This window comes from Daldinia childiae (genome assembly GCF_008694065.1).
Source record: "Daldinia childiae strain JS-1345 chromosome Unknown Scaffold9, whole genome shotgun sequence".
In the NCBI taxonomy this organism is placed as follows: Eukaryota; Fungi; Ascomycota; class Sordariomycetes; order Xylariales; family Hypoxylaceae; genus Daldinia; species Daldinia childiae.
In genome coordinates, this window is record NW_022984650.1 from 739,352 (window position 1) to 756,298 (window position 16,947).

Sequence of the window (16,947 nt, forward strand, 5' to 3'; positions counted from 1 at the left end):
AAAGTAACAAGTATTAGGTATAGTCGTCGACTATACTTCTGACATGTATAGGCGGCGATTATACTTGGTACTTGACAGGTATACTCGGCGTCAGTGTCAGTAACAGTGTTGTCAGGCGAGCGTATACTCGGCAAGCCTACAATGTAATAGCTGTGGACGCTGATGGTATGGTAGATGGCTTAAGGAAGATGAAAGAGGTGATGTTGAGAGAGATGGGATGAAAATAGAGATGGGATGAAGATAGAAGAAGACAGATGGTTGGAGGAAAGGAAGTGGAGGAGAGTCTAAGAGGGGTGTGTAAAAAAGAAAAAGAAAAAGAAAACTTTATTTCAGGACCATGTGACCTAATACTCGCCGACGTCCATCGACGAGCTCACTGGTATCTTTGGTAAGTTGTACCTTATCTCTGTAGATGACCTGGGCGCCGAGGGGCGCGACCTGTTAAGACTTGGGAGATGCTGTGGCGTTCTCTTCTGTGACGTCTTTACTTGGATATTCGCCTGTGGCTATATATACATTATAATCGTACGCACTGTAAGTATCAAGGCACGTCCTTCGAAACTCCTTTGAAGTCTTGATATATGGGTATTTAGTGAGCAACAATGAACCAGGGCTGTTATGCGAGAAAGGGAATTATGGGTTAAAATTGAGACGTGGGCATATGGCCCCTAATTAAATAATGTCTACAAGATCACAAGCACGAAGTACGTATTTGACAACATGGAAGGCGAATATGCGCTGGATTTGCGTTATGGTGCGCTTATATAAAGAGTTGAGTTATTGAAGATGTAACTACTTCATATTAGCTTCGAACGTTCTGATAATGCAATCATAAAAGCTATGGTGTGGCTAAGAGACCATCGGTAGCATTTTTCAAGTTGTAAAGTGTATTATTTTTCGACAACAAGTATCGTTTGCATAGATAATGGTTTCTGTTTCTATAGTTTACAATTTATATGAAAACATGGCCATTTAAATGATGTTATATTTGACTTACAAGAGTGTAAGAATATTAGGCTAACTTTGATTTTCCGTGGTTTCTATTATTTGAAGTTTATTTAAGCGCGCTTTATTCAAACTCCTTTTATAGTGTCGATGGGCTTACATACTGTCAAGAAATAATGGGTTAGGGGTAGACTCAGGGGTAAATTTGTTAGGACTGGGTACCTATTTTATAAGAAGCGCGTAGCGCCTTCGAAAAAGTATAGAAGGGAGCGTATTAGTAATTTAATTATATTTGTCCTAACATTCATTCTATGTATGATATCAATCAAAGGTATTAATCTGCACATACAAGCAGTTATAATACAAGCTGCACCAATAACTAGTAGTATTGCAACAAATAGCCGCCAGTGTATTTGCCGTAATCAGGAAGACGGGATTACCTATGTTTTATAATACTGGGCATCGTGGTAGTAATAAAGCGGTTGACTTCTGGCTATCCCTCAATAGTAATATATAGAGGGCTCGTTCAACACGGAGCACCTTTAAAATCTGACATACAAACGCTTAGGCTGTTTGTGGAGGATTTTACAACCTATAAGATGATGGTCCATTTATTAGCTAAAAAGCAAACGTCTATAACCATAAGGTATCGTATAGCACGGAGTGAAAGATAAGGGCTCAGTAGTAGCATAGTTGGGAATTTTATTGATCCATGCCCCTTTAAAAAAAGGGGAGGGAGACATACGCTCTCTAGCTTCTCTAGCTATATGGATCAAGTATCTAGCGGATATCCTACCGGATAATCTTATTGGATTCCAGCAATAGTATAATGTCAGAGTGGGAAAGACTACCTGCCACGGGATATTCTGGCTGGAGTAGAGTTTCCAGTGTATTTCCTTTTCACTTCTAATAGAACGATACTGATAATCTAGGTAAGTATATATAGTTCTATTTAAAGGTCATATACAATTGCCTTGAACCATAATTCTAACAAATGGCTGCTCTAGAATAACTGTTTGTTAGGTACAAATTTGATAGGGTATCAAAGAAGGTATCAATATTGAACATATAGTACGGCCGGCCTTTCTAGACTCAAATACCACTACCATATACGCGATAAGCCATATTCACCATGCTATGGCTACTATTCCAATCGAAAGGATCAAAACAGCACCAAAAATCTTACCAATTTTGAGGGCAGTGTATGTATCCGCCCCCTTTTTAGTTTTCCTCCTTTAGCTGATCATGATTGTCAATTTTTAAGTTGCGAAACGGAAATCGAGTCTATCAAACGAATAAGTTAAAAAGTTCCGAGACTGGCAAAGGGGGAGAACTTACCGCTTGTTACCCTTATCGGTTGTAGTCGTCCTGTAGTTGTCTTGTTCTTCTGGAGTCATAGCATCCCACTTCTTCGCCTTTGAATTATTTCTCCATCGGTAGTAATAATATGTACCCGGGTATTGTATTATCTGTAAATAGTTGAGTATTCTCTTGTAAATGAGGAGATAGAAGAGTTGCAAGGCTATAGGTACTTACACACATCCAGATACAGATAACTAGTAAACCCTTGTTTGCTTTGAAATATCGCGGCGAGTCGCTGGGTTGGTAGACTATAAAGTCAGCAATTATACTTTTCTTATTGAGGGAAAAACTCACCGTTCGCGCCGATCATTCCGCTGACTTGAACCCACATGTTGTAGATACTATACGAATAAAGTTAGAATAATAAAATACTAGAATAGGGAATTAGCTTACGCAGCAGAGACTGTTCTGTTCTGGACGGATCCTGCATTCCTACTCGTCCAGGCGACTTGTATAGGATGGGTGCTAAGCTCAGTTAGTTCTTGATAATTTCCCCCTTTTAGCGTAGTACTCACTATGGAAATGACAACAACACTGTTGCAATGGCGAAGTACGCCCAAGGGCTGATCGGATCCGGCAGGGCTATCAAAGCAGCGAAACAGGGCAACAACCAAGCATCTTCCGCCATCGATACGAAACTCCTATTATTTATCAACTCGCTCACCGCAGTGATGATTAACATGGATATGCTGGAACCGACGATGTTCGGAATCCAAAGTAAGTTGGTCTGGATGACGTTGAATCCTAGGCCTCGGAAGGAAAGCGTCAAGTATTGACTGACGGGATATTTCGGTATACCGAATAATAGACCTAGAGCATATAATGGCCACATATCGTAATCTTTTGCACTTTCCCATATTTGTTTGAGGGAGAGACCTTGTCGATTATACATTCCTCCTTTCTGAGGATCGTCTCGGATAACTGGTAGTGGAGTTAGAATTGAAGTATATATATGTGTATATGCTCGACAAGCTTACCCGAGTTGACAATAATCTTCTCTTCCTTTTCGGTGAAATACCCTTTAGGGTTCCACCAGCTCTTTGTCTTAGCCGGAGATTGAGGCATGAGGAAGAAGGAAGCAACTCCAACCGAGACTACAATAGGGTTAGTATCGCGGGCGTTGGAGTGTAGATCATCCTTACAAGTAAAAGCACCCCTAATTATGTTAGCTATTACCGTATAATTCGCGAAGCTCATAAACTTACTCAATGAGGAACAACCACCGCCAACCTGCGTACCCCAGGATACCGCGCATGGATAGGAGACCAACAGCAGCGAAACCGACACCGATATCGACTAAAACAAGAGATTAGAAAGTTATTTTAACCCTAAGTTATGAAGACCTACCCATTTGTGAAGACATCCAATACCAAGCTAACCTAATAGGAAGCTAGGAAAGTCAGTATAGCCTCTCGATATACACAATACCCAAGAGGAAAGCCGCTTACAGATCTACCAGTATAGAAGTAACTAAGGTAAAGGATCGTGTCCCTATCAAAAGGTTAGTAAAGCTATTATAGTCTGGTAAGCAAGGAATACTTACGGGATAAAACCACCTTGGAACGTTGCTCTAATTTAGGTGTTAGCCAAGCCTATACCACCAATAACAACTCAAACCCACATTAAGTATCTAGTGGCGAGGAAAGAAGCTCTGCCTTTGAGGAAGAACTGCATTGCTGATATAACGCTGAAAATGCAGATTTGGATCGGAATCCAAAAATCAGGACCGATACTGGGAAATTCAATTAGCTAAACTCTTAACCTAGAACATTAACTACATTAAGAACCAACCGCTTGGAAATAAGTTGGGAAGGTAGTTCTGCTACCAGAAAGCCAACTCGCGAGATAGTTTGACCAAGATTCTACTGATCGTTAACATTGGACTCCTAACAAGTAGCTAACGATGCGACTTACGTAGTCGGCGCGACTAAGGCCCAAGTCTTCTAGCATGTTGTCCGAAACGGCGTTGGAAATATTTCCTCGGTCGATGTTGAGGGCAGCAAACATAATACACACCCAGACCTAAACAGTCAGCATCATTTTCTCTTGCTTATATTCAAATAGGTATCTCTTACCATAATCTTCCAGTCAACCTTCCGTCGAACCGCTCTCTCTTCTCTCCACGTCCATCGGAAACTAGGGTCAAAAGCAGACCAGTTTTCCCATTGGGGGTGAATGTAGAGTTGCTTCAATTCTTCCACGTTCTCGGAATCCCATATACTGGGTTGTGTTGCGATCTTAGTCGAGTTAGCTATTGGTTCTATGTATCAAGCCCAAGGTCTTTACGAACCGCATCAAGGTCATACGGCTTAACCTTCGGGCCTTTTCGAAGGCCCAAGAAACGTAGAATAGCATCACCGATCACCGATTCCATACGCTCAGCCTCTCTTGGTGCCAATGCTGCTGGAGTATGGGGTGTAACGTTGCCGGGAAGCTTGTCGTCGGGATGGCCTTTGGATTTCACGCTGTCATGATCGGACGTCGCAGCGGACCCGACACCCAAAGGCGTGGTAGTCGGTTGTTGAAAAGACATGTTACGTCTATACTCAAAGGAGAAGGATATTATTGCACGAATCACTTCTTGGGAATAACAAATCGAGTATATTAATAGGGAGCCGCAGACGAGTACCCTTCATCTATATAAGAATTTATCAATCAACTGGTACACGCGTTGAACAGGGGGTTCCAGACACCCGGGCAGACGATCAAAGACCAAGACGCATTGTTTAGCGGCCCTAGTGGAGGGCGTTATAATATAGCGTTCTAAGACGTGATAATATGTAGTATTCTTAGGAGATCTAGAGGGACTTCTGCACCCTCACGGTTTACATTTCGGTCGAATGTGTGGTAATACCCCACTACAACGTTACGATTTATTGATAAACCCAGCTGAAATATCCCGAGGAGATCCAGAATGTGTTGAAAAGTGATATAGGGTCTGCCAAGGGTGTTGCGCAATATGGATACCAGCGCACGCCATTCTTCACCATCGTATTAAGTCCATGTCGTGCTTTGTATTAAACTTATTCTGTATGTTACCCGAGATAATTTCTGGACTCAATTCGGGAAACTTTCTATTCCTGGAGTTTGACGATTATTTTATTAGTCATTTTATCCATTTAAATATTTAAACCCTTTTTTTTATAAAAAAATGTTCTCGAATGCCAGCAAGATGCAGGTACATTATTCCACTTATTTATGTTCACAAATCAAGGCTATGAAAAGACTTGAGATACGCTCACCTTAAAAGACAATGTAAAAAGCATAACCAAGAAAATTTAAAATGAGTAACACACAATATCTCTTGAACACTTATCGACATAATAAAATTTGGGAATAAAAATTTGATCATGATAATGTTACAACTACCACTGTGGTGCAACTGCAATCAGTTGTTGTCAGCTGCCATCAGCCTATGTGTTTGCTAGGATGTATTTCCATCACCATAGATACAATCATGAATACAGTAAATATTAGGCACTTGTCAAGATCCCTCATATACCAAAATACCCAGATAGATTGAAAATAAAACCAACAACGAACTTCTTCAATTAATAGTCGAAACCCGACGGCTATTCTAAACCTAGATCAGCAATGTCTTCCTATCACGGTCGGTATTCATGGGATTACGTTGATAATGCAATATATCAATGTCAAAGAGACCACGCTCCCATCTTCTGGGGTCATTTCATCATCCCAGAAACGGTAAACCAAAACCTGGTCTGATGTGGTTGATCTGTTAGCTGACCTTATCGTATCGTAGCTTCTCGGACCATCGCCGACATTTCAGTCATCAATACTTGCGAGACTCCCTCCTGAGCTCCTCTGTTCAATATTTGAGTTTCTCGATCCTTTGGGGAAGATTTGTCTAGCCTTCACCTGCAAACACCTCTTACGTGCCTCGTCCTTGGCCAACATGGAAATACCTTCAGCCATTAAGCATCGTCAATTTTCTCTGCATAGCTGCATAGCGTTGCGCACGCTTTTGCACCTCATACTTCCATTCAAGTCCAACGGCAAACCCGACAAAGCGGTAGCCGTCTGTTCCTATTGCTATCGGCATCGTCCGACGAAGAAGAGCTACTGGAAGCATATCCGGGGTAAGTTCCCTGAACGTTGGCGCTTGAGTATGATCGACTCTCATATCCGATCTTGGGAACATCGTTCATCCATTCAATGCCCCGAATGTTTATTGGAAGAGGAATTACGCCAAGAGGAGAAGTATAATAAGGCATTAAACAGATACGTCAGGAAATAAGCAGTAAGGTCTGCCTCACTTCCGAGCTCGTGAGGATCATGTGTCATAGTTGTACCAGGAGGAACAAATTGTAAAATTAAACAAAACAAATATCAATTAGATAAAAAAAAGAATACTTTGTTGTGTATTAACTTGCTACCTTAGCCTGGTCTAGACCTATCACCATGTCGTCAAGCAAGACCGCGACTAACGTGATAGAACTACGATATACGCCAGAAACAACATTCGTACTGAGGCATTTGCTTAAAAGTACCTACAAAAGTGTTCTAATATGCTGGGAGATACTATATTAAGTTACAAAAGTGAATAGTAACCCAAAAGTGTTTCCGGTAAGAGACCAAACCAGATAATGATACGTGAAGTTAATTACAGCAGTCATGCTCTTCTATATAAAACAAGAATAAAAATCAGAATGACTTAGCTAGACAGACAGCGTCCATCTTTTACTCCAAAGACATCACACCACTTTAGGAATTAAGGAAGGAGGAGTTACGAAATAGGGGTGAAAAGGGGTATCCGCCAGATAGTGAACAAGCAGCAAGAAAAGGGGGGTTTTTGGAATCAACAGAAACTAAAAGCTGGTCCAAAAATAATTGCACATGGATTAGGTACATAGCCAGTGTTCAATTACTCGCCGTCTAGATAGTCAAAGTCATACACTACGAGAGGTAATCATTTCCAAAGCCTCTTCAAGTGCCCCGGGGGTAAAGACAAGAACAACCAAACCACCCAACAAGCGCGTAAATTCGTCTTAAGACGGATACAAAAAACAGCCAACCGCGCTATGCAAGTGTGCCTTATATATATACAGGAACTGCATATTTAGATTACCGCGGTACTTCCCCGTCTGAATAGCGCGGACGAGGAAGCGATTGGTCTGTCTCTTCGGTCTGCAGGCAGAGATCGTAGCTAAAAGAAAAATGGCCTACGATGTCGAGGCCTAGATATCTACTGCGCTCCGTCGCATTTACAGGAGTAGCATTGGGTGAACGGAGAAGAAATATGTAGTCGTAGCAGCTGTCTAAGGAAGATGTCGACTTGGCTAGATAAGACGGGCTCGAAGGCGCGGATTGCGCGCTCTGAGATAGCTGTGCCGACTAGCTTGCGCTTGGTGCGGTGGAGATCTCTATCTACGGAATTGAAGAGGTTGAAGATGTTTGGGGCGGGTTGGGAGACCAGGTAGGCGTTGGCTTTGGTGACCTTTTCGGTTTGGTAGATGTCGACTTACCTAGCTATGGTTATAGGATAGTGGTTAATAGTTAGAATTATGCGTCGTGGTCGTAGTACCTCGCAGAGCTGCGACGTAATTAAATACGAATTCATTAGGACCTTGTCGTATAATGGGACCTATATATAATCAGAATCGACTTAGTAATGCGTAGGATATGGTTGGAGTAGAGTATATGCAGTAGAGTAGTCTTAACGTATCTCTGTTGGTCCAAATAAGTAGTCGAATGGAGGCGTCGCCGGAAAGCATAGGAACCAGGATAGGCATCCGATAGCTTGGCCAGGAAGGGCCCCAGGTAGCGACTCGGGGAGTGAAGTAGAGAGTGAGCATGGTGAATAATCGTTAAATCAACCCATATTACAAAGCCAACTATTCAAATATAGGTATATATTAAAATAGCTTCGACAGGAGGATGATTGTGGAGTAGATACAAGTTCTATCAGCACTAATCCTACCTACGTCTCTTTCTTCTATCCCAATCGCATACTAACAATAAACATAGACTCATAATGTATTAATTATTCAGGGTATATAGGAGTGATATAACATAGCAGCTAGCTCATTAACCCCATCGGTCAGTTGACCAGAGGCAGTATAGTATCGTCAAACCCACCACCGACCAGACCAACCTATCTGTTATAAATACACGTCTGGTTTGGTTCACCAGACAGGTATCGAGGTATATATATATATATATATACGTACTTGATATATGAAAGCCCTCATCGGGTCGTGGTATCTCGCATTCGCATCCGTCCCAAACGCCCATCGCTCATCCAAGATATCATCTTTCTTATTTATATACAACCCCCCCCCACCCCTCCTCTCACGCTTTCCTCTCCATTATAGGGCATAATTCTCCGTATGCAAGAAAATCTCTTCAAGCATCGGATCGCCCCAAATCTCCGCCTGCAGCCTAGCCACGGTCGTCGCAACACCTTCTCTCATGCTCGGTGGACCACAGACAAACACGGCCGTCCTCCTACCTAGAATCCCTCTCCCGTCCGAACCCCCCGTTGTCCACTCCCGCAGCATGTAGCCCAGATCCGGTCGCCCGTACTCGACGCTCCACCCCCCGTCGATCTGGTGCGGCACTGGAAACGCGAACCGCATCAGGCTCTTTTGGAACTCCGTCGGCGTCTCCGGAAACCCGAAGTCGAACCCGGATGGCGGGCCGAACGTCGATGTAGGACGTGCTTGCGGGGGTGGTGCTGGAGGTAGATTTGTTGTGCGTAGGTGAGCGAACTCGGGTGGTCTTAGGACAGGTTCAGAAGGCTCCCCCGAAACGTTTTCCGGACTGGGAGTGGGCGGGAATCGCCGCGGTGACGGCGGCGCGTAGTTAAAATGCGGTTGCTTGTCCGGGTGCGTCTGTAGCGGTGGGAAGTGGAATTCCCGCTTAGGCTTGTCTTCGGGGTATTCGTCCGTAGGGGCCGGGGCCGGTTGCTCTTGAATTTCGGTATCGCTAAGATCCCGACCCTCGAGTCTGCGAAGAGACTCCTCTTGAGCAGAGAGGCGATTTGAAGGCGGTGGACCTTGTGGCGGGATGTGATGTGGCTGCAGGTATTTTGGTTGGGGAAGGGCAGTAATTCTGTCTTCATCCTCTGCCCGCAGCTCACGCTCGTAGTCTGGGTTACCCTGCGCTTCATCCCTTATTAGTTGGGAATTGCGCTTCGAGGCAATACCCGCCACGAATCCGTCTAATCTATCATGAAACATATTGCTAAGTGGCCGGGGTCCGCGCTCACGAGGAGGCGGGGCTCGAGACTGTCTCTTAGCTGCAGTGACGAAGAACTTGCACGTCACACTCTCCGGCGGTGCAGAGTCTCGGCAAATACGCAACTCTTCTCGGAACCAATCCATCGCCTCAAGTCGTTTAAGAGCCCATACGACTACTACTTTCTTAGTAATGGCCTTTCCATCTCTCATACGCTTGATCAAATTCAATAACTGCGACATGAGCGCAGTCACACCGCTTCCACCGGCAATCAGAATGCATGTATCGAATGCAGCCAGCTCCCGGCGCATGCCTCCATACGGGCCATCAAGATACGCCCGATACGTATGAAAAGGTCCCTTATCAATAGCAGTTTCCAACACTCGTCGCGTAAACCCGCCATAGGGTTTAAATACCAAGGTGCAGTCTCTATACTGCTCGCCATATTCGGAAGGGAAGTCCTCGCTACAAAGCGACGAGATGGTAAACGGATGATTATCAAGGAATGATATGCCAGGCATCCGTAGATAGACATACTGCCCGGGCTTCCATTTCATCTGCGTAGGAATCGTTATCTTAATAGCGTTCTCGGTCATCAGAGTGATAGCTGCCTCGTCTCCCACCAAAAACGACATTCGCCACGGCTTGACCCAGTTAAGCTTGAATACTCGGATGAAATAGCACAGCACCCAGATAGCTATCGTAGCGTATAAGTAGTCCCAAGACGCCAAGTAGTTTTTTGTATGCCAGAAGAGGCAGCCAAGGTACACGAACCCGACCGGGACGTGGAGTGTAACGAAAACTTCGTAAGCCATCCTACGAATAAAAGGGAGTGAGGCAACGCAGAGCCAAAGGAGCGGGACCAGGCATGCGATACCAGTACCATAGATAACACCACTTCCCTCGGGGAATAACTTCGAGAAAACCATCATACCGCCATCATCCCAGACAGGCTGGATATAAAACGGAATGGTATGTACCAAAACAAGGAATAGGCACAAGTATCCCGCCCATCTGTGAAAAACGTTAAGTCGCTCCGGCCCAATCCCCGTGATAAGCGTGAGCAAGTTCGCCTTCATGCTAGTCGCGACAATCCAAGGGGTCATAGCAATCGCGATCATACCCGCACGGATCGCCACGGGAGGCGAACCGTACTGGATGCTATCCCAGTAAAGCGGCTGCTTAAGGAACACGTACAGGGACACGAATGCGAGCGCGACGAACCCGACGAACAAGACGGCAAGCGACGAAAACGTAAACCGGTGTTTCTTCCACACGATGTCCGGTATGGGTCTATAGAAGACCCATCTAAAGAGAGCGAGCGTGTCTAAGACGGGCCCAACGGCGGAGAAGTCAGACTTCGGCTTAAAATCCTTCTTCTCGCCAACTCCGGCTTCCTCGGGGAAGAACTGTCTTCCGGTTTGGCCCGTGTACATGGTTGTCGGCAGCGCATACTCGGGGTCGAGGCTGTATATATCTCGGTAATGTTGTTCCACCTCTTGTTTATATATCGCCTGTCGAATTTTATCTTGCCACCAATGCCATATCCGTACCAATACCACCAGCGCCATTAGCGCGAGACTGAAGTAAGTCCATCCTAACCCATACTTCCCCGATTGACTCCACGGGTCGACTGTATTCGCTTCTACCAGGCCTGGCGGGCTTGTCGCCGTTAATGGGATATATATCCTCTTCGCAAGTTCCGAAAGCGTTCTCGTCGCTCCCGCCATGGCTGACGCTGCGTTTTCGGCCATTATTAGGGCTAGGAGATGGGAAATGGCGATATGTTCATTAATATCGCGCCCCCAATTCCTACTATGCCGACCAGCTCCAAACCTTTGGCTTATACAAGATCTTTAATTGTCAGGAGGCCCACGTTACTCTTAATTCCTTCTAACTTATTTCCTTACTACATGGGTGAGAATGAGAATTGATAGTAGTCTTTACGCGCTGACATCGGCACTAGGTATAATCCTGGGAATAGTTTGGAACGAATGAAGTCCTATGATATAGCGCGTGATGAGGAATGCCAGACTCCCCAATTCACAGAATTAAAAGACACTGAAGGATAGCAATGGTAGCCATTGAATAAGATGGCGACGATCTGACAACGACGACGAAAAGGCAAGCATAAAAAAAAAAGAGATCCCGGATCGACAATGGAGATGAGTACCGGGGAACGACAGGTAAGTATATATCATATCAAAGCGAGCAGGGAATAGCCAGGATCGCGGTGACAGGGCATCAGGGTGGGGAATTAGATCCCTTTTGGACAGATAAGTCAAGTTAAATCGAGTAAAATGATTAAATGAGTAAAATAAGTAAAGTTGTATGCAAGAGGTGCCAATATGTAGTAGTATGCAGAATGCAGAAATATGCAACAAGGTTGTCAGTCTCTTCCGTCACACAACTACCACATTAGGCCTGCGATCTCCTTGCAGGACGCCCAATAGGAGTTTTGCGAGATTGGCCTCGTGGGAAGAGAGGTCAAAGCTAGTGTGTAGATTGCAATCGGTTGATGAGCAGGACCACCACCCAGCGGTTGACCGTACCTCGATATTGGCTGGCTGGCTGCTGGCGTCGTTCAAATGGGAAATGGGAGATTTTGTTCCCCGCAGAACTGCTCAAGTTCTAGTCTATCTGCACGTTCCACGGAATAAGCGTCGGCGCTAGACTTTTGTACATATATACATACATACATACATATCGCCCAGGGGTTATACCTATCCTATCCTTCTATTGTAGGGAATAAGAAGCTAACTGTAGCTCACGGGAGGATTTGCCGTGCCGGTACGTTGGCAAGGGTCCATTGTTCTGTGCTAAGTTGTGCATATGTACGCAGTACGTCGCATTTGCATCATGCAGAACCACGAGCTAGGTAAAGCTTCCATAGGTGACAAGTATATACCTAGGTAAGTATGTAGCGATAGAATACATACCTATATACCTAGGTAGGTAGGTATTAATAGTTAATAAAAAGGTTATTGTTGTAATTACTTGCTTGTTGGTAAAGACAACAAGGATTTCCTTACTTAAAAAGCTAAGGGAAAATTAGATAGTTACTTGGGATTTCGATCGTGACTTCTTCCATCTCCAAAAGGGACGTTACACCGTAAGGATTGCCCCGTATGGAATACTATGTACGTGATAGTACGTGATAAGCTTTTTGTCGTCATTCGGCGGTTATTGTGCTCCGAATTGTCGAAGTTGGCCGACCGATGAACCGATGAACCGCTGCAGCCACTTACGCCATTGGACAAATTTAATAATGACCATGCGATAATTGACCATGCTAATTCCATCGGCCGATTGGGGGTTTACGGCCAAGCGAGGTTCAATCAAGACCTGTCGAATAGGGAGCGGAAGCAGCTATATTCCCCTAGGGCTCAGCGATATAAGCAGGGAAATTAACCCTTGGGGTCTGCGGGCTTGGGATGACGAAGCAACGGGATTGGAGCAAAAAGCAAATAGAACTCGGCGCTTAATCGCGTCTCTTGATTTGCTGACAATTAAGTACCTCTTATGTAGTTCTCCACCCGAGCTCTAATGGCTTAAACAAGTCTTAGTAATCAAATAAATAAAACGACAAATGTCAATTGTCTCTCCGAAACTACCTACCTACGAATTTGTGATTGTGTGATAGACTTATAGTTTGTAGCCATTTTTAACACGTATTCCAAGCTGCTAAAATATGAAGCGGAAATTCTTAAAATACATGACACGTAAGATCCCGCACTACCCGATCCATAGATGGGTATGGCTTTACAGTGCACAGTAAGGAACAAGTGTTAATGGCGCGCGTCCGATTTACTATGACATGCAGATCGTCCCGCTGTTATCCTAGAGACATGCTATAGATAAGATGACATGTTTACATAAAGTAGTAGTTAATAAAGTTTAGGTAGGTAACGTATTATTAAGTTAGGTTTGGTAAAGGTGTACATAATTGATGTTGATTCAGTGAAGTTTTCTAATAGTCAAGCTTTGCCTAGTAAAACTAAGTATAATATAACAGGTAGGTAGTTAATACTTTAAGTACTTATATAACCCCACCACAACCATGTGCTCATTGAGATTGGCCTGTGGTATGAATAGGTTTACTTCATGAGCCTCGTAGCTTAGTAGATCGCTGGAGTGGTTGGCTTGCCGTGTAATGTTTAGGTTAGGTATGGGAGATAAGTTAGGAAACACTTTCCATCTGTAGAATTAAAAGTTAGTCTTATATTCTCTAAAGTTCAGCGTCACTAGAAGAGACAATGAGATACTTACTATCGGCCGTCTACCCCGTCAAACGCGTTGGTGAGTCGAACACCACAGACGTCACGGAGGTACACCCTCTCATTGACAGTTGGCCGGCTGTAAATTCAAGGTATTCCGTTAGCGAATCAAGATCACAATAAAAGCACGTATTAGAGCTAACTTACTGGCCGTCCTTTTTCCACCGCCAAAACAACTTACTGGCGGCCTCCAGGTACGTTGTGCCGTTTTGACGGGCACCGAGGTGGTTGTTCTTGCGCTTCCTAAAGAAACGCGTGTCAGCGGCGTTGAACAGCCGCCCCATCTCCTCCCGTGGTTATGGTGAGTGATGATAACTGTAACGTCTTAGGGAGATAGTATTCTTTTATGGTACTTTAATATTAGAAATAGAGTAGTAGTTGTTTAGTGTTGTTTAGTATACTCGTTAGCTGCCTCTAAGTCAGTAGCGTCGAAGAGCCGCTTCATCTCATCTCGCCCCAATGAGGGTAGGATCTTGTCTCCCCATATTGCCTCATATTTTTTGAGGGCCTATCCGTGAATATATTAGTAAGCTTTTATCTATAAGAAAATAATTAAGAAAGTTCTTACGTGGGCTGGGGTGCGGGCTGGGCTACCGGCAATGCGGCAGGTGAGTCGGCAGGAGGCTCGTCAGCAGGCTCATCAGCGGGCTCAGCAACGGGCTCAGCATTTAAGAGATTGCTGCGAATCTCGTCAATACCCTCGCGAAACAAATGTATCGCTTCCTCACGACGGTCCCGCGATGGCTGTTGCCGTGTCCGGTCCAAGCTATAATGCTCGCCGACCAGCGTAGCCATCCGAGCAGCTAAATCAGGGTTGAAGATATGAAGGCCGACCGGACACCTCATAGTAGAATTGGCCGGCCGCTGGCTTCGCAAGCGCAGCGCCGTCTACCCCGTCGAACTCATTTGTAAGCGCGACTCCACAGACATCACGGAGGTAGTTCCTATCCTCCGCGGTGGGTTAACTATAAATTTAATTAAGGAGTTATTCCTAGATCTGTCAGCATGGCGATAATAACATATAACACTTAATAGTTAAGACATACCGTTAGATAGTAGATTAATAGCCTTTCCAAATTATGTAGAGGCCCATAATTTTTAGGGAGTTAAAGTTGAAGAGTTTTAACGTAATATATCCCCATTACAGAATGAACGATAGTATAAGCTAAAAGGAGACGAGTTAGAATATAACCCACAAGAGTAAAAAGCCGTAAAAATACGGCGCAGAAGAATAAGGGGAAGAGGGACAGAGTATATAAAGATAAGAGATGATGGAGCTCAAGTGTGAACTGCGAAGTAATAACCCGATTAAAGGTAATATGTATGAATGCAAGGCGAAGGAAATAAGGTACAAGAGAGAACCAGCAACAGCGACACAGGAATAAGGATAAACCAAAGCAAGATGGGGGAAGATACATTAGAATAGGACGTGTGAAAACAAGACTTACTAGTATAAAGGTGGGAGGAGGAGATATTGAAGTAGGAGAATATGTAAAGGTATAAGGATAAGGATGTGTTGATTGTAAGTTAAAAGTATAAGTGCCCATGTTGAAGAACGCGATGGAAAGCTGGGTATGTGAGGTTGTTAATGAATATAGTTGGTTGTTTGGAATGTAGGTAGGTTGTATAAGGGTTAAGTTAGGTTAGGTTAGGTTAGGTACTTAAGGTTATATGAAGATATGTTGTTTGATGTCTGAGTTGTATGAAGATGGAAGTGGGAGAAGGAAAAGTTCTGATGGTGAGGGGGGACCGCCGAAATATATAGAAAACCGCGATCAGTCTACAGATCTTTTTTTCACCGCCTTCGGTAGAATTAACACTGACTAGGCAACAACGAAGAAGGAAAGAACGTGGCAGCTGCGGCGCTACGAAAGAGCAGCTGCGAGGTAACTACCTAACGAAGTAACTACAGAACCGTGAATCATGTCACTTTCAACAAATATATGTCCGTGCGCCGCAGTAATTGGTAAGTACCTACCTTATGAAAACCCTTCAAAAAAGAACAAGTACGTATTAGCTCCTTCCTCCTATCCGTAGGTAACACCTTAGCGTCCCCGGTGCACGGTCTACATGAGAAGGTTTCTAAGGCATCAACTTCCGTAGCATAGGCAACTCATGATATTGATGATTCACAAGCAGGTTCTATTGGAAGTCGCGCCATAGAAAGACCTCACGGCGTACCTTCTTCATGGCAGTTAAGGATACTTTGTCTAATGAAAGGTCCGTGTGTTCTAGCGCTAATGGTCCTGAGGTTTACTTTGCAAAGAGATTCTGTTGTTCACTCAACTATATTATGTACTTAGAAAGATCTAAAGAGTACCTAAGTACCATAGCCTGATTTACCGTAGAAGCTAGGTACTTTGTCCCAACAGTTCAAGAGTTCCTGTCTTACCAATACTTACATAGGTCTATCATTATTGTCTTATCCTACAAATACCAAAGGTTGTAAGTAACAGGTATCTGTTAAATACCAATTTCGTATTGTCAATGATTCATTGATAGAAACTCAGTAGGGATATTTCTATATAGGCAGGTCTCTCTTTGTTGACCAGTAGTAGATATGGTAGTATTCTTATGAATACCTAAGTTAAGGTAACTACCTAAAATTAGTTAGTAGTATTTTACTATACATATATGTACCTAAAGCATATTAGGGTGTTGATAATCATTTTGTCACATCATTATGGATGTTAAATATGTTCCTTGTGAGGATATAGGTAGAAAGTAATAAAAAAAAAAACTATTATCATATAAATAGTTGTCAAGTTATATAGGGCTAGACTACTGATAGGGGTAGCCATGTACTTTTTGCCCTAGATTTCCATGATTCCAGAGCTTACCTTTCAGTATTGTCAATTCGAAAGGTGTGATGTATTGTTAGGTTTTAAATGAGACATCTATAACAGAAGCTCTGTCAATCATACGGGATAGAGTACTCTATCCAGGTAGTATACCAAACATGATAGGTTCAGATGAGTAAACTAAGTGACCTATATAAGGCCAGCTTAGCACTAGAATAAGCTCTCCTTAAAGAAAACTCCTGGTACCTGCATAGTATTAAGTATCTCTGGAACCCGAAGCGATGTGACATAGTTATAAGAACTTTGATTTTAGTTAAACCATGCTAGACCTTAATATTAACTGAGTATGGTAGCAGGAATAT

At 43.8% G+C, this 16,947-nt stretch overlaps 3 protein-coding genes across 3 annotated transcripts; all 3 read right to left on the reverse strand.

The window, feature by feature from the left end:
- Nucleotides 1-2,204: 2,204 nt before the first annotated feature.
- GL218_07437 (uncharacterized protein) lies at nt 2,205-4,840 on the reverse strand (the record flags this gene model as incomplete). Its single annotated transcript, XM_033584192.1, has 17 exons — nt 2,205-2,229; nt 2,284-2,414; nt 2,482-2,555; nt 2,602-2,648; nt 2,701-2,772; nt 2,823-3,228; nt 3,285-3,401; nt 3,450-3,463; nt 3,513-3,603; nt 3,655-3,697; nt 3,756-3,798; nt 3,851-3,877; nt 3,929-4,039; nt 4,099-4,169; nt 4,222-4,329; nt 4,383-4,544; nt 4,598-4,840. The coding sequence occupies 17 exons, from the start codon at nt 4,838-4,840 to the stop codon at nt 2,205-2,207; spliced, it is 1,785 nt and encodes a 594-aa protein (XP_033432319.1).
- A 3,796-nt stretch (nt 4,841-8,636) lies between these two features.
- On the reverse strand, nt 8,637-11,261 carry GL218_07438 (Ferric/cupric reductase transmembrane component 7; the record flags this gene model as incomplete). Its single annotated transcript, XM_033584193.1, has 1 exon — nt 8,637-11,261. The coding sequence occupies one exon, from the start codon at nt 11,259-11,261 to the stop codon at nt 8,637-8,639; it is 2,625 nt and encodes an 874-aa protein (XP_033432324.1).
- Nucleotides 11,262-13,775: 2,514 nt separating this feature from the next.
- GL218_07439 (uncharacterized protein) lies at nt 13,776-14,630 on the reverse strand (the record flags this gene model as incomplete). Its single annotated transcript, XM_033584194.1, has 3 exons — nt 13,776-13,863; nt 13,932-14,027; nt 14,353-14,630. 3 exons carry the CDS (start codon nt 14,628-14,630, stop codon nt 13,776-13,778), a joined length of 462 nt encoding a protein of 153 aa, XP_033432325.1.
- Between the last annotated feature and the right edge of the window lie 2,317 nt (nt 14,631-16,947).